Source organism: Athene noctua, chromosome 4 (assembly GCF_965140245.1).
Source record: "Athene noctua chromosome 4, bAthNoc1.hap1.1, whole genome shotgun sequence".
NCBI lineage: Eukaryota > Metazoa > Chordata > Aves > Strigiformes > Strigidae > Athene > Athene noctua.
Window position 1 is genome coordinate 82,901,162 of NC_134040.1, and position 23,567 is coordinate 82,924,728.

Consider the following 23,567-nt stretch of genomic DNA (forward strand, 5'->3'; position numbering starts at 1 on the left):
CAGCTGTGGTATCTTAAATCTCCTCAACCATTGTCTCACCCTTTTAAAAGCTCACATTGTCCATTGCCTCTCAGTGTAAATTAAACAATACTCAATTCTTAGCTTGAAAGTCAATTAGTATAAAGTACTCTGTATCTCTGATGCACTGCGTATGTTCCTCAAACTGCTTCCAAAGATGACATGGTATATTTTAAGAATTTATTTATATTTTTATTTATATATTTTTATGTGTATCATAAGGAAAACATAAATCCTATGAAGTATAATTGCTAGCATAAAAGCTTTTTACTGAACACAGGACAGACTCAAGAAAGTTTCCCCCTCCTATACAACTTTCCTTTAGTTTTTACTAGTTTTTAAAGAGGTCCAGGCCCATCAAAAACAAGAAGTGGTTGTATACAGCCCACTTCCTATGAAGTCACCTTTTTTGTCATAAAACTTTGTTAAAGAAAGATCTGAAAAAGACACATGATTGTTTTACCCACGAGTATCTACATGCAGCACAGCCTATGGCTATGAACATTCCTTGTGCGGTTTCCGCAGAAACAAAAACCCCAATCCCACCAAAAAAAACCCCCAAACACACAGCCCTTGGAACTAAGTTGACAGAACCCATAACTTTTAGACTCTTATCAGATTTCCAGAACATGACAAAAAAAATTAATACTAATAAACCAAAAAATTTTAGAACTTGTAGCTCACAGGTGTAACTTTCATTATTTATTAAAAAAATGTACTACTTCGATAATGTTTTTTATTTTATTTCAATAGTATCTTCATATATGTGGTAAACAGTCACATACAACTGAATGTCGACTGTTTCCATATTTTCAAAATATCTTGAAGTTCAGAATCAACATTAAGCAGTAATTTGTTGGGGTGTGCAAAACCAGGAAGAGCACCAAAGAAAAACTAAACATACTTATACAAAGTTATTCTGGACAAGAATTATAGTGATGAAGAAGTAGTGTGTCAGCAGCAACACCCTAAATATTAATAATGACTGAAGGGTTGAAATAAAAGCACTCTGGACACCCCTCCCCACCCTCCTGCCCCGATATTTAAGATGAAAAAAGTAATGGATAGAGCACCAAAAATGGCCATAAAGCCACAAAAATACTGCAAAACATATCCTTATATAAGGATACATAACTATACATGCACACACACCTTTGCACATGCATGTGAAAGTTTTTATAGTTAGTCTATTAACTAATTTATTAACCATTCTAAGAAATGCTTCACTTTAACTATCAGATGGATTTTTTTCACTCTCATATCCACTCCCTCCACCCAATCATATCTTTCTTAAACTAGAGATAAAGAACGTGCAATCAAAATATATATTACAAGCTAGCAGAAAAGTATATTTAAAATCCATAAACAACTCTGGAAATTAAAAAAGAGAAATAGCTAGACACTAAACATACAACATAAATACTTTATAGCAAGTTTGCAGGTAACTTTAGGTTTAACTCAAATGTCAACAGCCACAGATTAACGATCAAAAATAAATTTGTATTCTTTTGGCCTGCTCTGTGACAGCTTCAGATAATCGTTGAACAGAAGTGACCAGTGCAAAATCAGTGACAGTACTGGTGTCTGACTTAACATCGGTATTGAAACAAGCTTTGTCTTTTTATGTTAAGTGTAAAAATGTCACACAGAGAGCCGAAGCAATCATATTTAACAAGATAATTCACAATCAAGAATGAAGGCTAGTTTTTTCCCCCGTTTTGAATGACATATGACTTATTTTGCAATGTTTTCTCTAAAATACTTGTTTGTACCATTCTTTAATCTATAGCGTTAAACTCCACATCCCACTTCCACAAAACATTGATTAAAATCACCGAAAAAGAACGATGCTATGGCTTCTGGAGGGAGGTCATTCCAGATATTTCAGTATATTGCAGTCTCATCCTAATAGTAATTCAAGATTCATGACACAGGTTCCTTGATTTTTGTTTATGATGCTCTTCAAAACAGGTAAGCTAAGCTGGTTAACAAAAAGCGAAGAACAACTTCAAATATGGATGCCAATTATTTAAAGACATAATAATTTTATTTTTAAAAGTTAGTCTGTGATATCATAAGTAAAAGTATTACCAGTAAACCTGTGCTTTTGTTGGAACATTCTGGATAAAGTTCCTTTACATCCCTTTATATCTGGAACTTTAAAGATAGTCTTTAGCATACTCTTAGGAAAAAGAATAAGTACTTTCTACAGCAGAAAAGCTGAACCACTACTATCTGAATTACTCTTTGGTGGACGACAGTCTCTGGACACTTTCTCAAAGAAAATTGTACGTTATCATTATAGAAGTTAATAGGAAGAAAAGTTGGATAGTAAGTAAAATATTTTTCATCAGTCTTGCTTCTGCATTTTCATTTGTTTCAACTGTTTCTCTACTTCCTTTTTACGTTTTGGATTCTTTTAGAACTACAAAGACTACTAGGATTTAATCTGCTAAGGTATAGAGAGAAATATGAAAGTATATATTTGAAAATAATACTGGTTTAGGTATGGGATTTTAACTTCTTTTCTATTTTTATCTTTTTAGTTCAATGAGTTACTCCACAGGCAAGAGGAAAACTGAGAAAGAATGCACTTAACCACTGCTTCAACCTTTTTTGCTTTCCTGAAGACAGGTAGATTGGCAGAAGAAGAGATAAGGCAACTAAGAACAACAAAGTGGAAATGAGACAGAATTTAATCCTCATTCTGTAAGATGAATACTGTAACCTGACCTTTCATGTATTATAAAATATATATTATCAGCTGCACAGCTTGCTAAAACCGGTAATACTCTATCACAGAAATTTTCCACTGGCAGAGTTCTTAACACAACATCCAAAGTTGGCCTAAAGGCCATTGTATGAATTCACCTGGAGTTTTATTGTCAAAAATAATGTGTTTGTTATCAGTCTCGAGTGATGCTACCAGGGAAACACAGCGAACTTTATAAGATACGGAGTACTGTTAACACCAAATGAAGATCTATATTCACTAATAATTGGTTTCAACAATCACAAAATACAGTCTATTTTTTGTGATATTAACAGAATAAGGTGTAGCTTTCAGCAGAGACACAAGTTTGCCTACACATAATTTTCCAAACATTGAGCATATTTGATGATCACTGGATTTTAATTTTCATGATGATGTATTAGATATTAAGGGCTATTTTCATACACCTGAAATATTTGAGATTCCTGGTGAAGCCCTAAATCCTGACATACTTGTCAGCCTTTATTTACTAACCCTTACATTAAAAGATCACGGATGAGAATTTCACTTAAGCAAAATACAAATATTAGGTCAGAATATCTAAATGCAGTAATGATTCATAAGACTACCTAAATCTTGTAGTGGAGATAACATATAATTCTTGTAGAAAGGATCCTGAATAATTGAGTTAACGGACATATTGCTAACAATGACCTACAAGTCAGGGCAAATGAAAATAATTCCTTTGTAGCTCTCTACAGTCCACTAACAGTGGTTAAGCCCCTGATTAATTTCAGTGTAAATATTAACAAATTTGAAGAGGGACACATGTAAAAGTTTAGCGAAATTGTATTATCATGCAAAATCTGCACAATATTTTTGAATGTATTGAGATTTTGTGCATTAGTTAGCCCACAGAAAAAAAAAAATATAAGAAATAACATTAACAAGCCCATGAACAGCAGATCAAGCCAATTCACACAGTCAGCAGTTAAAACATAGGACCTGAATGCCCTAAAAAAAAGCATAAAAATTCATACTATGGTGATCATAAACAGCTTATAATAGTATTTGTATATTATACAGCGTGCTAGCTTTTATTCGGTTATGTTTACATTCCAGTGCTAAACTCTAAAGTTCCAACTGGCTGACAATTCAACACACATCCCAGAAAGAAATGCATATTTAATGTCAATTTCCTAAAAAGGAGGTTAGAAATGTGTTTGATTTTTTTTTTTTTCCCCCCTCAGAAAATACTTATAAAAATCTGACAAGGACTAGAGTGGAATTTCATACTGTATCAGGACTGACAGAAACATTCAGAATTTAGTTTAAACGTCTGACATTTATCATTATACTAATATCTAAACTGTATTAAAAACTGCATTTCAGTACATGCAATGAGAAATTGGCTACACTATAAAAACACTGATAATAGTGTTATCTCTTCTGTTCCAGCGAATATAACCTCAAAGAGGAAGCGTTCTCTATTGACAATTCAAAGCCTTCTTGAGTATTCACATTACGACCCTGACACTTGCATGACTGATAAGAGACAAAGTCAGAAAAAGTTTGAAGGTTACTCTTTTGTCTCTCTTGAAACGGGTATTTTTAATATCATCTAGCAACACTTTTCTGTTGAAAAATGCACTGGTTTTGAGTAGATACTAAAATGCAACTTCTCTATGTTTGAAAGTGTTCTATACCCTTTTTTTTTTTAGCTTGTCAAATTAAAATAGAATCATCAGGAATAATAGAACTGACCTTTTAAAATGAAAAGAGGAAGCAATATAATTAGGAAAAAAAAATATATATACACACAACATAATTGTTATTCTGTTAGAAGACTGAGCTTTTTTAATTGTTTATGCCTAGGATCTAAATATCTTCCTGAATACGTATTTTAACTGAAATTTCAAGAGTTGTAGAGGATTATAAAAATATGAAAGGACTGAATATTGTATTTAAAAGTCATAAAGAGGATATAAAACTATTTCTGTAGTATTACCTATTAAATACAGGAAAATTATTTGCATAGCATATTAAGAAAGGAAACTATCTTCATAGCATATCAGAAATAAATATATGACAACAGGGGCCAGGATTCACCCACTGTAATACTTAAAAATGTGCTAGAACCCTCAATGAAATGTTTGTTATGTACAAAAAACACAATATACTTTAAAAATCTTATCACACATTAATAGTGTTTAGGTATTAAGTTAGTTTTATAGTTTCTCAGTTGATAAAATCTTGATTTGATAATTAAACAAAAATATCAACCTTATCTCTACAAGACCTAAAGCAAGTCAAGATGTAAAATTAAAGAACTCATTAACATTAATTACATACAGACCCCTCTTATGACACATTATTTATAATCTCAACACCAGAATTGTTTCACAGATCTGGAATGAAAAAAGCAGTTTACACTTTGGTAATCATGTTTTCTAAACAGCCATTCAAAGAGGCATTTTTACTGTCAATAGAAAATTACAAAATTGAAGATGAAAGATCTTCAACTTAAGTAGGCTCTTCAGGAAATATATTTTTTCATCTGACATACGATCTAGCAAAGCCTTAAAAGTAAAAAAGTAAAGCATTTAAGTCAAGATTTTGAGGAGTCTACTGAGATTCAGTCTTTTCAAGAAATAGAGAAAAGGCCAGCACAGAGCTACTAAGATAAATGCAGACATGACCCAAAGTTCTGTCAATCATATATACATGTATTAGCAGAAAACAGATACACATTAATACGATGAACCATTATCAGAATATATCTGGTCAAATGTAAGACACGCCTTCTCCTAGAGACAGGGGTATCAGACACAAATCTGAAGGAAATGTCTTTGCAGAAGCAGTGCCTCCTGCATCACCCTTCATATCAGAACCCATTTCAAAATCTGACTGGAAGAATATCACCATTACTGATGCAAAGATGCTTTCGTTGAGCTGCTCAGGGCTTAAAGGCTATGTTTATATTAGCAAGTTGTGCATATTAATTCTCCAAACCCAATATCCACACTACATACGTCTCAAACGGTTCTACTTCACACTAGTTCCTATTTGATCCAATGGACTGAACAAACCAGTAGCAGCTGGGAGTGTACTGCCTGAATTCCTGGAGTTGACCTTCTGGCTTCATTTCATCCAAAACAATCATAGTTCATGTGCCCTGTGTAACATGAATCAAAGTATAGAAGGTGGGAATGAAGATAGCATGGGCTTCAGAAGAGCACCCCTTATCTGAACCAAGCACCGGTGCAGGTGAACTCACAGAAAAAAATGGAAATGAAAAGCTAAGCTGAGCTTCAGCAGAGTATTTCACATTTTGGAAGAGGAGAAAAAGGTCAAGAGATAACTCAGACTCATAGAGAAGAATATTACAAAGTTGAAGAACTGAAAAGCATTCAGAAAAAAGAGTTCCTCGTGGTAGATTGGAGACTCATTTTCTAGACAGTACCTATTTCAATTCTACTAACAGCAGACCTCAATGATGGGTATGTGACACCTGGCAGATGCTATCCGCAGATACTCACTGGTTCAACAAGAAGCAATAATATTTTAAGTGCATTTTATAGAGAAAAAAGGGCACTGTAAAGACACAGGAAGCATAAAATAATTTCAGATAAAAATATCTGAGCTGATTCAGTAAATTAAACTGAAAGATTAATAGTAACACATTTAAAACTTTCAGTTTAAGATTTTTATATTGCAAAAGAGTTCAACTAAGATGAAAAACTAATGAGGGAAGTCATCTATGCTAGAAAAATGTGGTGAATTGAATGAGTCAGAGACTAACAGTTTAAGTTCAAATCTTAAAAATAAATAAATAAGCTAGTGACCTTTCAGGGAAGGATTCCAAACCTAACTTGAATAATAATTCCAAATGGAACACAATGAACAACCAGAGTATAGAAAGAATGGAAAGAGGAGACCAACTAGCAAATACATTTCCCTCTTAAAAGGTCAAGACGCTTAGCAATAAAATGAAAGTTGTCAGGACGTTAAGCTGAGGTGGCCCTGCAAATGAAATGAAAACAGGTCGTTCATATTTCAACCAATAAAACAGAGAAGAAGTCAATACATAGTAAAGGGTGGTAATGACCCCATTTCTGAATTCTGTTTTCAGCAATGTTTATGATGAAAAAAAGGGATACGAAGGTCCAGGGCCAACAGAATGCATCTATACCACCAAAGAAGTTGAAGGAAAACTCAAAAAGCAGAATTCCAAAACTAGTACAACAGTCTTAAAGACTAGTAGCAACTTCCATTTTTATGTATATATTTGAGCCAAGTCTATCTGAGTATGTTAGTGTAAATCTATAGCACAGCATACTTAGAAACTAAACACGTTCTGTAAGGAAGTTAGATTTCAGTAACATTAAATGCTTCTGAATGGATTTTGAAATAAAGAACAATTAAATATATGAAGGAACATGCAAAAACAGAGAGGAAAGACAGCCCACTTATTTCAAAGAGATAGATTCCAGATTCATCAGGCACAATCTCTTTCTTAAGGTTAATTAATCCTCTTGACAAAGAAAATGTGCTCCTATTTATCTGGACTTGGGCAATTCATTCTGTTACATTTAAAGCTGGAGAAAAATGGGTTTGGAACAAATGCTATAAGCAGGTTGAATAACTGGCTCAATGGGAGACAGGACAGGCTGTTTAAAAACACATAAAGGAATTCTAGATCTTGTGACTAATTTATTAAGTTTCAAGTCAATGACTTGAGTGCAAAAATAGGTACCAATGAATTCAGCCGGTGCCAGAGGAACATAGAGGAAAAAAACACGACTACATTACATGGCACGAAATGAAGGTTATACACTTCGTAAGTCAGGAGGATTTCCACAAATTATGTTCTTGTTATCTGAAAAGATCTCAGCTAGAAAAAAGTATCCACTATATAAGCACAGGCTGAATATGATTCATTAATGTGATCTGCCTATTAAAAAATGAATTCAAAATCGAGGTACAAAATACTGCAATCCTCGCAACAATTCAAAGAAGTTTCATCTGACTGCAAAAAGGGGGTACAACAGCACCATAAAACAAGTCTAGGAGCAAAATCTTAAAGTCAAAGATTTTGATAAAATGCACTTGCCCATAACTGGACAATGTACAAGGGCTCTCCCACTACTGTGTGCTCATGCACTATGAGTTAAGCATTAAAGTTATTTGCTGGATCAAGAACCATATGAAACTGTGTAGATAGGCAAATGCAAATTAAAAAAAAATAATTAAAAAATCAATTAAAGGTCAAAGAAGTTGAAAACCTCAAACCGGTATTACGCATTTGGACTGAACTTGTTAACTTGGTAGTACAGTTATGTTAATAACCCAACCTTACACTATTCTTTAACTCTCAAAGGGAGTAAGCTCCACCGAAAAGAGGCTTACTTTAAAGACAAATATATTGGCAGAAGTGTGTACTGATCACCTATACTAGTAAAATCCAGGATTCTGCTGGAAGACGTTTCTGTTTTTCTTTCCAGTTGTCCTTTTCTTTTTTTCAAATTGCTGTTGTGTGTTTACCATTTCAGTTGTGCTATTTATTTTCAGGATTTATTCTACTCCATTCTATATCTGCTATCCTTTTTGGAAGGTATGTTCTCCAATTTATACAGAAAATAATCCGCCGAGTAACAGTGGTTTGAATGTCTCTCTAATCAGTTTCTTCTAGAATTTTTTCCTCAGCTTTAAAGAGGCTTTGGAGGGATTTCAACTGTTTGTTCTTGAGTAAATGAAGCCTTCCAATATTTTAGTAGGGTTAGAGAAACAGGAAATCAAACAAACAGGAGAAAAAAGCCAGAAGAAATATAAATTAAAGTCTGCGTACTGTTTTTATTTTTGCAGTTACTCAACGTTTGCAAGATATTTGTAAGCCTGAATTTAATATAGTGTTTTTAAGGGATGAGAGGGATACAGTGGAAAGACCACAGCAGCAAATACACTATGGTCCCTCTGGGAGCACTACCTGACGTGGCATATACATTCACATCATGTCCTTCTGGTTCTGCATTTTCCAGAGATAATTAATAATAATGCAAGTGATCAATTATTGGGATATTAAATGACTAACAGCATGCATTTAATTCAATTTGGTTCTTAAATCAATTCTTAAAATCCATTCTTAAACTGTGCACTGATCCAGTGTTTGCATTATTTCCACTTACTGCAGCATACTTCCAGTTAAATGCACATCCATAAAATGAAGTAGCTAACATTGACAAAACTCCCCAATTCTTTAGTGCCACAGAAAAGGGCTGAGCACTACTATGCCCAAATATTTCTGCAACATTTCCAGAGCTCAATTTTAAAGTTTTGTTTTCACACACAAAGCATTTTAATGGCAGTATATAATACTTACTCGTGTTCTAAAGACAATCTATGTCTTTTTTTCCTAATTTCCAGCATTAATAATATCTTAAATGACATCGCTGGACAAGATCAGATGGTGTTTATTCATTCATTATACCACCATCGAAGAGTTCTCTGTCTACAGGCAAATAAACCAACAATAATTCAAAAAACTATTTTCAGTTTAGTTCTATAACTCTGGTATTTAGCCACAGAGAAGACTATGGAACAATTCCTTTTTTTATCTGACAGGGATTACTCAGTCTGATTAATATGAACTACTGAATTATGGATGTGCAAAAGGCATATGAACATTTTTTTTTTTAATGTTTTTCAGAAGAGTGATTATAGAAAAAAAAAAGCACCCAAACCAAATTTTTCTTTCATTCCATTGACCCATATTAGAAGTGCGAAGGGTTGATAAATGCAGACAACTTCCCTTTGTGAAAGGATAATGTTATTTTCTCTTCATGTAGAGCGTTCTGCTATGCTAAGTGACCTCAGGACCTGTGAACATGAAGGAGGTTATTTCATGGTTTTATTTATTGCTCAAAACCTAGATTTGCAAGACCTTCAGTAAAGAACTCTTTCTAATTTGCACTGTACCTAAAATTAAAGCACTCCAGCCTTTAACAGCTTTCATATAAATATTAATGATACATATTTAAGGGGAACAGTGAAAAATGCCTCCTCTTCAGCATAAACATGTACAAAAGAACCACAGTCTATTTCTAATAAATGTGAAATTTTAATTCTGTAAGTACTGAATACTAAGAAAATGTGATGTACATTAAATCTGTTCCTCAAACCCACTTCTGCACATCATACTAGCTTGATGCAAGATGCTTTAAGAGCATTGAAAGAGCTGATAAATCTCAGTTATATTACACAAAAGTAAACTCCTAAGAAGGACTTTAGACCGCCTTTTCTAACCAATACATGTGGGAGTTCTGGAACAGCTTTTTAAGTGGCAGAAAGGAGTGTCCTTGTCTAGAGGGTAGTGCCAAGTGAAAATAATTCCTTGTTCTAAAGATTGTGTAAAGCCCACTTCTTTTGTGAACATGTTTCTCAACAGCGTGGACATAGAGTTTGACTCCTGAACAACAATCAGGATAGAAGTTAAATTATCTCCTCCTCATCCTCCGAGGAAGATGGATGGAGCAGTTGGAAAGTAGAAATTCCCTTTCAAACATTTTTGGTGACTTTTTTAATGAATGCAGCTTACCACTTACATTTATAGCCACAGCAAGACAACTGACTTAGGAATGTCTCTCCCTACATTTAAGCACGGATAATCTAACAGCCGTGTAAGATATCCTTGTGAGCAAAACCTAACTGAACTAACATAAAAATAATTACATCAATTGGACTTTTCACCAGAATCCTAAATTATAGGACTACAGTTCGCATATTAGAGTATATTCTAGAGAAACTCATTATTTTAGCTTGAATTTGTCCTTTGGATAGAACAGAACAGCAGAAAGCTTTAATATTAATAACCCATGTTGTATGGCATTTCTGATGACATAAGCATTGTAGATTCAGTCAATATATGCTTATAAAAGTTTAGAAATAGCTTTTATAAGTTCAAGATATATTTCATGAGTATTGAGATTAAATATATACATAATTCCAATTCTTTTATAATTACAATCATAGTAATAAACAGAAGTGCAATAACAACCAATGAACATTAGATAAATTAACTGTATAAATTTGTCTGAGAAACACAAAACATCAGGAAACAAGGTCTTTCATTCATTTAAAGATTCTTTTTGTTTATTCTAAAGCTAGACCACATTTATTTCTGCTATTGAAGCATTACTGTATCAAAAGAAAAATGAATACATACATGTTCCTTGGATATGATTTTTAAAGGTGTTTTGCATAGGTCTACTGTTATAATGATCGGTAAAATCAGTAAAAATTTTACTCCTGACTTGGAAAATAAATCCAACAAGAAAAAACCCATCAAAAAACCCAAAACCAAACAAAACCCCCTGTTTAACCCAGTAGTCAACCCTTGTCTTTACCAGAACACCTACTCTCACATTATGCTCACATGCATAACCTTCCCAAGTACCACTGTAATCCATATTAATTTTGGAACAGGAGTATGTTTTGCCTATCTGAGCACATTATCTCAAACCAAAACTGGTTCCTCATCTACCTGGGTTCAGATTCTTGAGTTCTTAAGTAAGTATGCTGCTATGCAGTGAAGGGAAAAAAACCCCTCAAGGGTAGGACACTTCTAAGTCTCAAAATGAAAGGTAAAGAACAGTAGTGGTAGCACTGTTAACCCTGTGAACGTTCATAATGCTTCAAAAGAATATGTAAGGAAAACAATGAAAATAGGCACTTGTGCCTATCTGTCTCTATATAATCTACAAGATCTGTGTGTCAACATATATAAATTAAAAAAAGAGGAAATTATTATGATTCAAAGAACAGAAAAACAAAAATCAGAGATATCCTGCCATTTAATGTCTGGGAACTCTCTGAGAAATATTTGATATCTAAAAAGTGAAATGTATAGTACTACCCTACTGCTTTCTAGAGGTTCAGAAGAACAATCTGCATGTACAATAAAACTCTTTAGTTTACCTTTTAATTTAGTCCTAAAATCTTCTTTTATTGTTTCTTCCTTCAGGAAGAGCCAGTAAACATGATGTTAGCCAAAGAAAGGAATTAATGTTGGCACCAGAGCTAGAGAAAAACCAGTGTCAGAATCATTTTTGTTTCCGTGAAAACATACAAAAAGCATTTTATGAATGTTCAAAATATCAAGCAGCAACTAACTGTTGCCTTACAGATTAAAAATAAAAAAAAGTATCAAAAGTTCTTTATGTTCAGTAAAAAATAACCACCGTAAAAAAAAAAAATAGTCACTGGACCAGAGATTATGGGTGAATTAGCCCATGAAGGACTGTCTGAAGTATGCTGCTTCGTTTACGTTAACACACTCAAATGCACGTTCCTTCTCTTGACATTGTTCACAGACGTAAGAGAAATCGAATCTGTTACATTGAAATGACAGTCTTAGAGTTTACTACGAAAACAATGCGGAGAAGCAAGAGCTCTCCAGTGGAAAAATGCACCAGGTCTATAACTCTAGAAGCCTCTGCAGGACAGACAATATTTTGATACTTGCTTAGCAATTTGCAAGACAATTGCCAAATGCTGAAATTTGACTTCAGCAAAAGGAGCATGTGCACCCTTGTACTACGGATCATCTTTCTGCAGGGAAGAGGAAAGATTCACAAAATAATCCATCTGAAGTAGTGAAGGATGGTGTTGTGCAATTGGGAAAAAAATATGGTAGAGTTCTTTGCTTTCTTCTCCTTTCCTCACTATCTCAAAACTGTTGAAAACGTCTAAGATTTTAGAAGAAAACAGACGTGCTTAAGTTGTTTAATAGCTACAGGAAGAATGTCTGCTCAGCTCTATTCAAAGAACAGAATCTACACAAAGAAAAATCTCTATGATTACTACAGGCTTAACGTTTACTTGTTTCCAGTGTAGATATCGTAGTGATATCATAACCGTGCTCGTGCTACTTAAACAAAGGTATGCTGTCAGGACTTCTGAAAAGCTGTATGCTGCATTAAGTCTAATTTTATTAAAGTCAGTGTTAAATTCTGATTAAGAACTCAGCTAAATGAACTTTTACAAAAGAAAAGGGTAAAATGTACCTTGACTGGTTCCTGAGGGAAATAAAGATAAAAATAAATCAAAATTAAAAGGTAAAATTAAAATAATGATGTCGATGGCCAAACACTGAAACAGGTTGGGGAATTTCTAACATGAAGACATTAAACATTTGGTTAGACCAAGTCCTAAGCAACCTCACCAGCTTTGAGATAGCAGCTGGACTAGATGATCTTCAGAAGTACCTTCCAATCAAAATTATTTTACTGGAGAAGGCTCTTACCTTCTAACATCTACACAAACAATAAAGTCCAGGAAGACAAAAAAACTAGGTTCCTATCCAGCACTCAAGCTGAGTTTAAGAAAATGGCTCTTGTTCTAGTAGTAATAGAACAACATGAACAGATTTTTCCCTTGTATCATTCTTTTCTTCTGTCTTAAAATTATATTTTTCTGTATTACATTATGATTTTATTGTCAAATACTCCATACCTTCACATATTTGAGGTCTCCCTGACTTCTAACAAAAAGAACCGCTCTGTACAAAACAGGTTTTTTTTTTTCCAAATGAAATTAAATTGCATCTATGAACCCATCTATGCTTAGCAAAAGGTGTGGGGGAGGGAGGAGGAGTGTTTGTTAGCTGAAAGTGGTATCAATCAATTCAAACTGGATTTCTGTTGTTACAAGCAGCAATTAAAATCTAGTGCTTTTATTTATTTTACTGGATTTTATCATGACAGACTACTTGCTGCCTGATTATTTGTCTAAAATCTAATTTTATGGGAACATATTCCAACTTTACTCTACTCAGCCAAACCTACAGTACATGCAAAACCATAGTATTATCTGAGTTTTTACAACATGTAAGCTTCAAGAACTGACCATTTTGAGAAATTTAGAGGTTCTAATGCCTCATCTGAGCAACGCTTCTGTCATGAACTTTTTCCTACCTCCTTTTCTTCCCACAAGAAAAAAGGGGACAAAATATTGTGTAATTCATTTTTCTAATACCAAGGTAGAAACGTGTTATACAGAAAGTTATTCAAAGGCCAGCTACAGTCACCCTTGCAATCTCAAAAATTAGGAAAGATGTCTTACACAGATTAATAGTTTTCCCAACGCTAGTTCAGATATGATGTTGCCCATTTGTTAACGTGCTGATCTGTTAACAGAATTGATTGTTTCATACTAGCCCTACATCTTACACTGAAAATCGTTAAGTTTTTTGAGTAAATCAAGGAAAAAGTTTAAATTAAAGGCTTGAGAAACCCTTTATTAGTTGCAGCTTCTGAGCAGACTCACTGCTTTGATAACCACAGGACAGCCATTTCATTAAATACACTCATAAGATAAATAACCTACTTCTCATTTCTATCAAGCATATGATCATAAATAATTGGTTATTCAAATAAAATATTAAGAAGTATTTCCAAAAGCACTATGGTTGTGATTACTGTTGACAAATGCACCCAAATATTGCTGTGGTAAAAGCGATGCCAATCTGGATATCTTATGTTAGATACTGATATAATAACCTGAACTTTTTTTTTTTTTTTTTTTTTACCCAAAAGCAAGACAAATATGTCATAATATATCACACAGTAAAGTGACTTTCGTATATATTGAAATGGCTAACAAGAAACGTGGCCATTTTCAGAAAAGTCAGGTATTACATATACAGTCTTGGCGAACTGTACTTCAAATATGCTTACAGATAAATTGAAGGAAAAAGGACAATGCATTTACTGTGACTTACTGAGTTTGAAAGGGAGAGTAATTCTTTAAAACTGTTCCAAGAAACAGTTTGCTTTAATTAAGACTCATATGAAAAAGTCATGTCAGAAAACACAGCAGAATATACTTTAATAAATGACATTTTGTCCTGCTTAGCAATGGAGGATTAATGTGAATTAAGAATTTTGATACTCTAAGCATAAATTTTTCAGAGTACCTTGATTTTGCATTGAAAAAAGCAATAATGATACTAGCAGTCAAATATATTTTACATTTAACTTCAGAAACATACAGATTACCACACACCCATTAGCAGCAAGATCATTTGAAAAGTGATAGAGACTGCTCCTGAATCAGTGGTTATAAAACTCTGAAAGGTAAGTAGGAAAAAAAAAAAAAAAAGGCTTGAACAAATATTTATATTTGATCCGATATTGCAAGGTGTTCTGTCTAAAAGCTCTGATAAACAGAAATAAATTGCTTCCTAAGGACTTAATTTGTGATATGCTTAAGCAATTTTAATAAGCTTTTAAAATATATGACATGTAAAAAAAATCCAATTAATATGGTGGCAAATAATACAATTATCCATTTCAGAAAGCATCAGTTTATGTAGAAAAAACGCCTAGTATCTGACAATAAAAACATCACTTTTTCCTCTTCACACAAAAGCTTTCCCAACTTGTAATCATTTCTTCTCAGAAAAGGGAAGAAAACGATGAGCTTTAGAAACTATTTCAATTCAGTATTTTAGATCAAGCTTGCCCTTTGACCTGTTCTCATTTATAGCAAACTTTCAACCATTTTAAAGATGTAGTCTTGGCATACTGCACAGTAAGAACTGTAGAATTTGTATTCAAATCAAAAAAATGGCTGCTAATCCCTGGATATACAGAAATGCTTTCTTAGCCATTGCTGCTATTTGATTAAAAGCTGATGAAAAATCTAATGACAACTCTTTGCTATTAGGCCAGTTAAACAGCAAGAGAACTACCTCTGCAGGAGGCTCAAAAATACGTAATCACTTTCTACAGCTCTCTGTCTCACCAACAGCTCTAGACAGATCAAGCTCTGAATAAAAGTCTGACGTCTCTCATTACTGTTTTTATACACAGACACCAATGGGATGTTCAGTTTTCACTCTCGATCCCAGTAAAATAGGACAGATTTTAGTGTCACACAGTCAGTAATGGGCTAATCCTAACAAAAACATTAGGCAAATGATGGAGAACTCCAGAAACTTAACAGAGATGAAGAATGCGTCAAGACAGAAGACTAGCACCAGTTTCATTTACCTAAACCAGAACTGAAATATAGAACAATGGTACTGTGGCGTTCAGCTTTCTACATAAAAATTGATATTGCTTTCACGTTGATCCAAAACCTGACATTGGTCACAGCCGATGCCGGTGGGGAATAAAGGAAATAACTGCCACAACCTCCACAAGACAACACAGCAAATTATGATTTTAAATTTCACACAAAGAATACAATCATAGAATTAAGGTGGTTTAGGTAATCAAGTGAAGCATCACAAATGTAGCGTACAAGCCAAAAATTTTAAGAACTGGCAATGTTACTTGTACAAGATACTGGCACTAGTAAGTAGTGTTTAAGCAACACAAACAAATCCCTTTTCATCTTTAAAAAAAAAAAAAAAAAAGGAATTTAAGGAAAAGAAACGAAGTGTCATCTAAAATTATGACAAGAACAAAGCAAATAACAGGAGACATCCAAGGTAAGGAACAGTTTATGAAGACAGAATATTATCACTATCAAAGTCTGGTGGCATATCAGGCTCTACAGCTAGCACAGAACTAAACGACTAACTCCTATGAAGTAAGAAAAGCTGTAAATTAGTAAATTTGAACCTAACAAAAAAACAGTTAAGCTTGGTGGCCTACTCTACGCCTCCTCTTAAACCCAGAATTTTAGAACTGTTTCAGATATTACATACAAGAAATCCTTCTACAAAGTTGGCATGCAAATTTGGAGTTGGTACTAAATCCTAGACACTGGAAAGAAAGCAATGAGTTAAATTTCATCCAGATGTAAAGACAGCAGTTGCTGACTTAATGAAGAACATCATTACAGTGAATTACTGTGGTTGAATTAATCTCGCAGAAGTGTTAGATAGCACTTTTATGACTTCAAATTCACGGGAACATAGTTAAATGCTACAAAAATTAAACAGGAAAATGTTCAATAATGTTATCTGAAAAAAACCCACAGTGTAAAATAGGTAAGGTTTACAGAATACTTATTAAACTTGTAACACTGGTAAAAATCAGAGCTTTAATTTACAGCTATACTGATCAGTGATACCTTAAATAAATCAGGAACTTGGTGATCCTGCCTTTTTTTTTTTTATTTTTATTCTTAGAATCTGACTGGTTTTACTTACTGACACAGACATAGCTCCAAGGAGGTGAAAGTATGACACCTACGAACAGTGACAGGTGAATCAGAGGCACAGAATAACTTCTCTGAAGTCATATAATGGAGCAAAACCAAAAATGAAGGTATGTAGGTTGACTAATACAGTAGCTTAGTATCTAGAACTTAAAACCATCTTTACCATTATATTCATTAGTTACCTATTCTAACACTCCCAAACTAGTAGCTTTTGACACTCAGGATGAATTCACACTGAAAACTGAGACAAGATGGCACAAATTCAGGAACAACTGAAGGGATATTTTAAAGTAGGGTATCCTTCAGAAACAGGTCTTTAAGAAGGGCCAACGTCTACAAAACTGGATACAGTAAAAAGTAATTTGTCACAAACAGTGCTTCTTCTATGCAGTATTTCTTCTTTCGCTCCGTAGGAAAGAATCATAAATTTAATACTGCAAGGCAGTAAGAAAAAATGGAATTTTTAAAACAGTGTTTTACAGAGATTATTTATTACATTATCAGTTCTACTTCTCCATAACGAAGTTGACAGATGGAGTCATACCATTTTATGACATCAGCATGCTGTTGCATTTCTGATAAAAAGCAGATCAGTAATCAAATTCAAGCCATCATTTTTTTTGCTACTCCAATTAAGACAATTAAGATACAACACAAAGGGAGCTTCGAATATTTTTCTTTCTTTAAGACACAAGCCAGTCACCTTTAACTAGGAATGGCCAAAGCTGACGATAGGTCAACAGGCCACTAGTTATGAAAAAGCTTCCTGACTACTAAGTTCACTGCAAATTTCATAGATTCCATCCCAACAACTTGTTTGAAAAGTGGTAAATAACAAAGAGTGGTAGAAACTAGCCAAGGTCCTCTTTGCCTTCCCAGTAGGCAAAGAGAGTTTCTCCTTCCGAACTCTGATGAACGCTTGCTAATTTGTGAGCAGGGAGGAGAAAAGTAAGAGAATTCCTTCAAAGACAGCAGTAGCAGGATACAACAGTACTTTTGGCAGTAGCAGCAGTGGTAACTTCTTACTAAAGCTGATGAAGAATTTAAATTGAAGGAGTAAAGAGATATAGGAAAAAGCATTCCATAAAGTTCAGTGCAGGAGTTATGAGCATGACAGAAAAAGGTACAAAGCACACGGAAATATTTGTCATCTTCTTTTCTAACTAAAATGCTCAAAAAAGAAGAAAATATGGGGTTACAAACCTCAAAAGCTTGTGTAAATGGGGCCTGAAAATAAGAAAAAAACAAACTTGCTTTTTACTTTTTGAGGGAGCACGTTTCTACAAAAAGACACAATATCCATTTATCTCTGGGCAGTGAACACTGCGTGGTATGGAACATTTTATAACACATTCACTACAGCTGGGGGCCCGATAGAGAGAATTTTGAAAAACATAGCCACTTCTTTCCCGCTCAAATGAAAGTTGGTGGCACTTTCTAAACATCTGAAAAACACACTCTGCTTCCAAGTGGAGATTTAAGACTCTGATAGACTGTCAGTGCTATGAAACTGCAATTATTTGCAACTGTAGGAAACATCTGCCTATATAGTATTTCCCCTCAAAATAAAATTAAAGCAATCAACTCACCACTTGTCCATTCTGAGGATTTTTATGTGCATATGGGGGTCCACGGATGTGATTCCACATCTGACCAGATGTCATAGCAAATACAACACACTAGAAAAAAAACAGACAAACAATATACACATTTATTTACGCAGAGAAATTTAATAGAAATCCATTCTGCTGGTGATGCCTGTTTTAGATACATAATAGTTTACCTAACCAGATGCAGTATCCACCTCTATTTAATTTTTAGGATAGGATTTTTAGATGTGTTGCTTCCATAATATTCTTAATGGCTTCATTTTCTTCTTAAAAATCCTTAATTTTCTTCTGTTAGAAAATGAGTTAGCTCAAGACAGATATTTTCAAAATCTCACTTGAAATAATCACGTCTTTATGTGCACTTGGAATTGCCACATTTAAACATCTATATGACAAAAAGCACTCACAGCAGTAGAAGGCATCAATCGCGAATATTCTGCAAACTATCATTCAAGATTTGTACCTCCTTTCAGGAAATTATTTCTGCGTCTAAACCAATTCAAATGTTAGCTTACCCATTTGCTTTCAGGTGTATGAAACGATATATAAAGCCGTAAGAAAAAAAAATCCAATGACAAAAAAAAGTCTCTCCCATTTTATGAAATTCACATTTTGTGTCCTAAATTACTACGATTCATTTTAGTTATGACGAATAGCAATAGTTGAGTTGGTAGAAAAGTGAAATTCCCTATGGAAAGAAGTGGGAAGCTACATTAGGTATGTATGACAACTGTAATAATGGTTGTCGAAAAGTCATGCTCCAGAATCTACATCACAAACATCGCAGTCATAGCAAGAGTCGTTGTGACTACCTTAAAGAGGACAATACAGTATCTTTTCATTACCAAAGAGAATTTTGATTACCAAAGAGAATTGATTACCAATGAGAAAAACAGAAATGGGAAATTTGGATCATCTAAATACGTCTTCTGACTTACCAGTATGTATAATCTGTACAAAAATTCCAAGACAATTTAAGTACAGTTTTTTACATATATACTTATTTTTACTGTACAGCAATGTTCCCAACAACACAGTATAGTGATTTAAGCAGATGGATCACAAATGTAAAAATTCATACTGTGATGGTTAACTAAATCAGGTTTTACTAAAATCCTTTAAAGGGTTTTCTTTAAAGAATGTTTAGTAACATATTAGTGAAATGAAAGTAAGCTAGTGTAACTCTGTACACCAGAAATGCACTATTGCCACCTCTAGAGATATGATTTGAACAAACTTTGCAAGGCTGTAGGGCTGAATCTTGTGAGGCTTATCTAAATCTGTGTTTGCTTTCCTGGTTTTTTTTGGTTGTTTGGTTTTTCTTTTTAGTTGTTTAGCTGAAACAGTAAATTTTCCCAAGACCAGGTGGCTATATCTAGTTTACATTAACTTTTGCTTATCTTTGTATGGAACAATAATTTCTTTTTTCTATTCTATTTAGGATGAAGTAATCATGACCAATAATTATGCTTTGGAACCCAAAATTTCCAAACCACCTCGTTCACTCACCACTACTGTGAGCTGGTATTTCCCAGGATAGAACTCTGTCAAATTCATTCCTACGAATGAGTAACTACATACTGATGTGGTGTAAGCTTGGGATGACAGCAGAGACAACAAAAGCGGAAACACAAGATGCTGTGTACCAGTATGGAATGAGAATAAAGGGGGCACCAAACCTATAAATATTATGCCAACGGTGAATTAAAGAAACACAGACATGGGAGCTGGTCAAAACCAGTTTTAGCGGTAAAAAACAGAACAAAGGACAAGCAGACAATCCCCATTTACCGAGTAAATTTGGATGTAAAATGTAGCTGCAGATCAGTGAAGGAAGCACAAAGTGTAAAAGTGGCCCCAAGTGAACGCCAGAGCAAGGAGGAAGAAAGCAGCAGCATCATACTCCTCCCAGCCAACAACTCACCATAGCATCCCCACACCCCAAACCAAAGCTAATGAATGATCGATCTTAAGATCCAGACAGAAACAGTGGCAGACATCAGAGAAAGGGAAAGACACTAGCAAATGTAAGCATAACAATTTTTAATGATGGTGTTATTAAGATTTTTTTGCCCTTGTAATAGAAAGAAAAAGAAAATATTGAAAAAAAATTCCTGTTTTATAATAATTCTTTGTTGTCATGTTACAATTTCAATCACACTAAGAACAGATTCTTGGCTTTAAATCTAAGGTGTCTTTCATTTTGCCCTTAACAGGATTTGGAATGTAACAGTACAGTATAATATGGCATATGAAAGCATACTGGTAGCGATTATTAGCAAATGGGTCATGTTTTAATTAATAATATGCAAAGAAATGAAGAGAGTGTACGATTCTGTTACTGGAAAAGGGGCACATAATTATTTCTATACCTTGCAGATTGTTTTAGTAGAAAAAATTATACCGCAATTTTGGTGATGAATCTCACAGATGATAGCTTATGTGACAGTGCAGAAGTATAGAAATTAAAAATGTGGCAAACAAAAGTGAGGTGAAAGAGGTATTTTGAAAGGCCAAAAGTTAGCTGAAAAGTAAAACGTCAAAAGCGAACAGATGCACAGATACAAACTGTGGCTCTCTGAAAGTGAGTTTTCTATGAGAAGACATTTTTCTCATTCTTACATGACTGTAATTTACATTCTCTAGGGCCAAATATGCTTCCATATGGGTAGATTAAAAAAACCCACCCCCATTTATATACAGTCATGCTTTATAATGGATAAATCTCTCCAATTACTGAAGATCTTTAATGCTTGCCAATACAAATGCACTGTCTCACAACATGGTAACGGCTAACAAAAAAATATCTAGGAGATGCAATAGTGTGGAGAAACAAATTCCAAGTATTAATGTTACTGAAAAGGAAAGAGTTACAATATCATTGTCTATCCTGAAGGCATCTTTCATCCTCTTCCAGTTCAGACTGTTAGTGACCAAGAAAACTAATTTAGTGGATCTGCCACAATTTCCTTCCACCTTGCAACTCTTTAGAGTGTATTTCAAAATTACTTTTCCTGAAACCAGAAACCATTCTCCAGCTTCTCCCTTGTCCTCTTCTACTCTTCATCTATTTTAAGTATCGGAAGAAGACCACATTTCCATCATATCCCTTAAGCAAGCATTTGGTGTGCTACAGATAGCACTTGATATTCAAGCTGATTTTGTTGTGTTTTATATTCTACTACAATCATCCAGATTAAAAAAAAACAACCAAACAAAAAAACCCCAACCAAACAAACCACACATTGGAAACTACAGACTTCTACTGTTTGTAAAATACACTTGAAATACACACCGTTACTTGTAGAACAGATGTACGCATCTATGATACCCGATATATCACACTGATACACAATGCTTACCATTCCAAACCCCATAGTTTCCATAGGATCCCATGCTTTGGAATCCAAAATATCCAAACCACTTCATTCACTCACTATTACTGTGAGTTGGTGTTTCCCAGGATAAATCTTTGTCAAATTCATTCCTACGAATGAACGACTTGTAACATGAGATTAATAACTTCGTATTTAGCTTACGGGTTTATATTGTATCTATTTCAATGGAACAATTAATATGCAGAGAAGAGGCCCCTTTCTGCAGTTTTGTTGGATCTTGTCAAAATACAAAGGATGAAAACTGAAGAACAAGAGAAGAATCTGGCTGTGGCACTTTTCTCTGAGCACTTAGAAAGATTTTCAACTCCACTTATCCAGAGTAGAGTCTGCTCTTCAGCAGTTCGACAGAGAAGAGTATCATGGACATCTCTTTCACCCACCCGCTCCCTTATTTCTCCTTGCAACACTTCAAGAATAACACTTTAACTGCTGCATGCCACCTGAGTTATCAGGGTAGTTCAAGGGTTAGCTATTTTAAGAGCTTCCAGATTTAGGTAGTTTATTCTGCATCCAAACTATAAAAGCAAACAGTAGATCTACGTTACTGGCTGGTGCAGTGTAGAGAGTGAAGGAACAATGACTTGCTACAACACATTATGGTTCCAGGACCAAACGTCCACAGGATGTCTTTAGCGTCAATGAAATCCAACTCTATTACCTGTCCTAGACGAGTATTCTGTACATGTAGACAGGACTGCTCAAGGAGCCTGTTAACACACTGGATGTGGTGTTGTCTTGATGGTTTCATAGTGCATGACTTCAGCCTCAGTTTCGCTAAGAGGGACACTGCTTTGAGCTCACCTCTGGTGCAGTGTGTGTGCACCACAAGGCTTCTAAGAACAGACACAAGGTAAATAAACACCAAGAGTCCCACCAGAACACTGAATTGCTAGCAAGACATGACTTTACAGGTACATGGGCAGAATTTCTCAGCTGTTCTTGGTCTTGCAAACTTTGTCAAATGACTTGGGTTTACTACGTCATTTTTGCAAAGGTGTAAGTTTTGTTTAACGCTATCTGCCAGTTTATTAAACAAAATTGCTAAAGACTTAAAAAGTCATTTGTGTGCATTTTGAAGTGAAGTTTCCTACTACAGATACTATACAAAGCAGACCACTAGATTTCTCTATGCAACTTTAGACTCCAGAACATGGCAAATACTTTGTAACATAAGAAAAATAATGAAATTCTAGATTCATTGATGAATATACTTAAATTCTAGCATGGTTTCAAAAAAAGGTGAGACATAGGCAGCCAGTTCTATACTTAATTTCTATACCATTCTGTATATGTAAATTTTAGTCATTTCACAATTATTGTTTTAAAGACATGTAATCCTTTCTATCTAGTTTAACTTTATTTTTGTACCCAGTGAAGGCTACAGAGCTGCAAGATCTGTACTCAATTTCTAAATAACAATCCATCACTTATTAGAATCTCCAATAAGAGCTATACGATCTAAGGACAGTGAGTACAACAGAAGCAAAGAGAATGGGTTTCTGTATCCTGAAAAAGGTACTGTGAATCTCTAAAACCTCTAAGGGAAGAAAAAGAAATTAATAACCTGCATTTATTGCTGTTCTTTTGAGATGCCTATCTACTCACATAGAGGAGCCTGGCATTTTCTAGCTGTATCTTTGAATAGAACACACTACTTTG

General features: G+C 34.3%; 1 protein-coding gene across 1 annotated transcript in view; it reads right to left on the reverse strand.

Moving 5' to 3' along the window:
* TUSC3 (tumor suppressor candidate 3) overlaps window positions 1–23,567 on the reverse strand; it is a 142,795-nt gene that overhangs the window by 47,415 nt on the left and 71,813 nt on the right. The window contains exon 6 of the mRNA XM_074904116.1: window positions 18,490–18,579. Within this exon, the coding sequence (XP_074760217.1) occupies window positions 18,490–18,579 (90 nt within the window). The remainder of the gene's footprint in view (window positions 1–18,489; window positions 18,580–23,567) is intronic.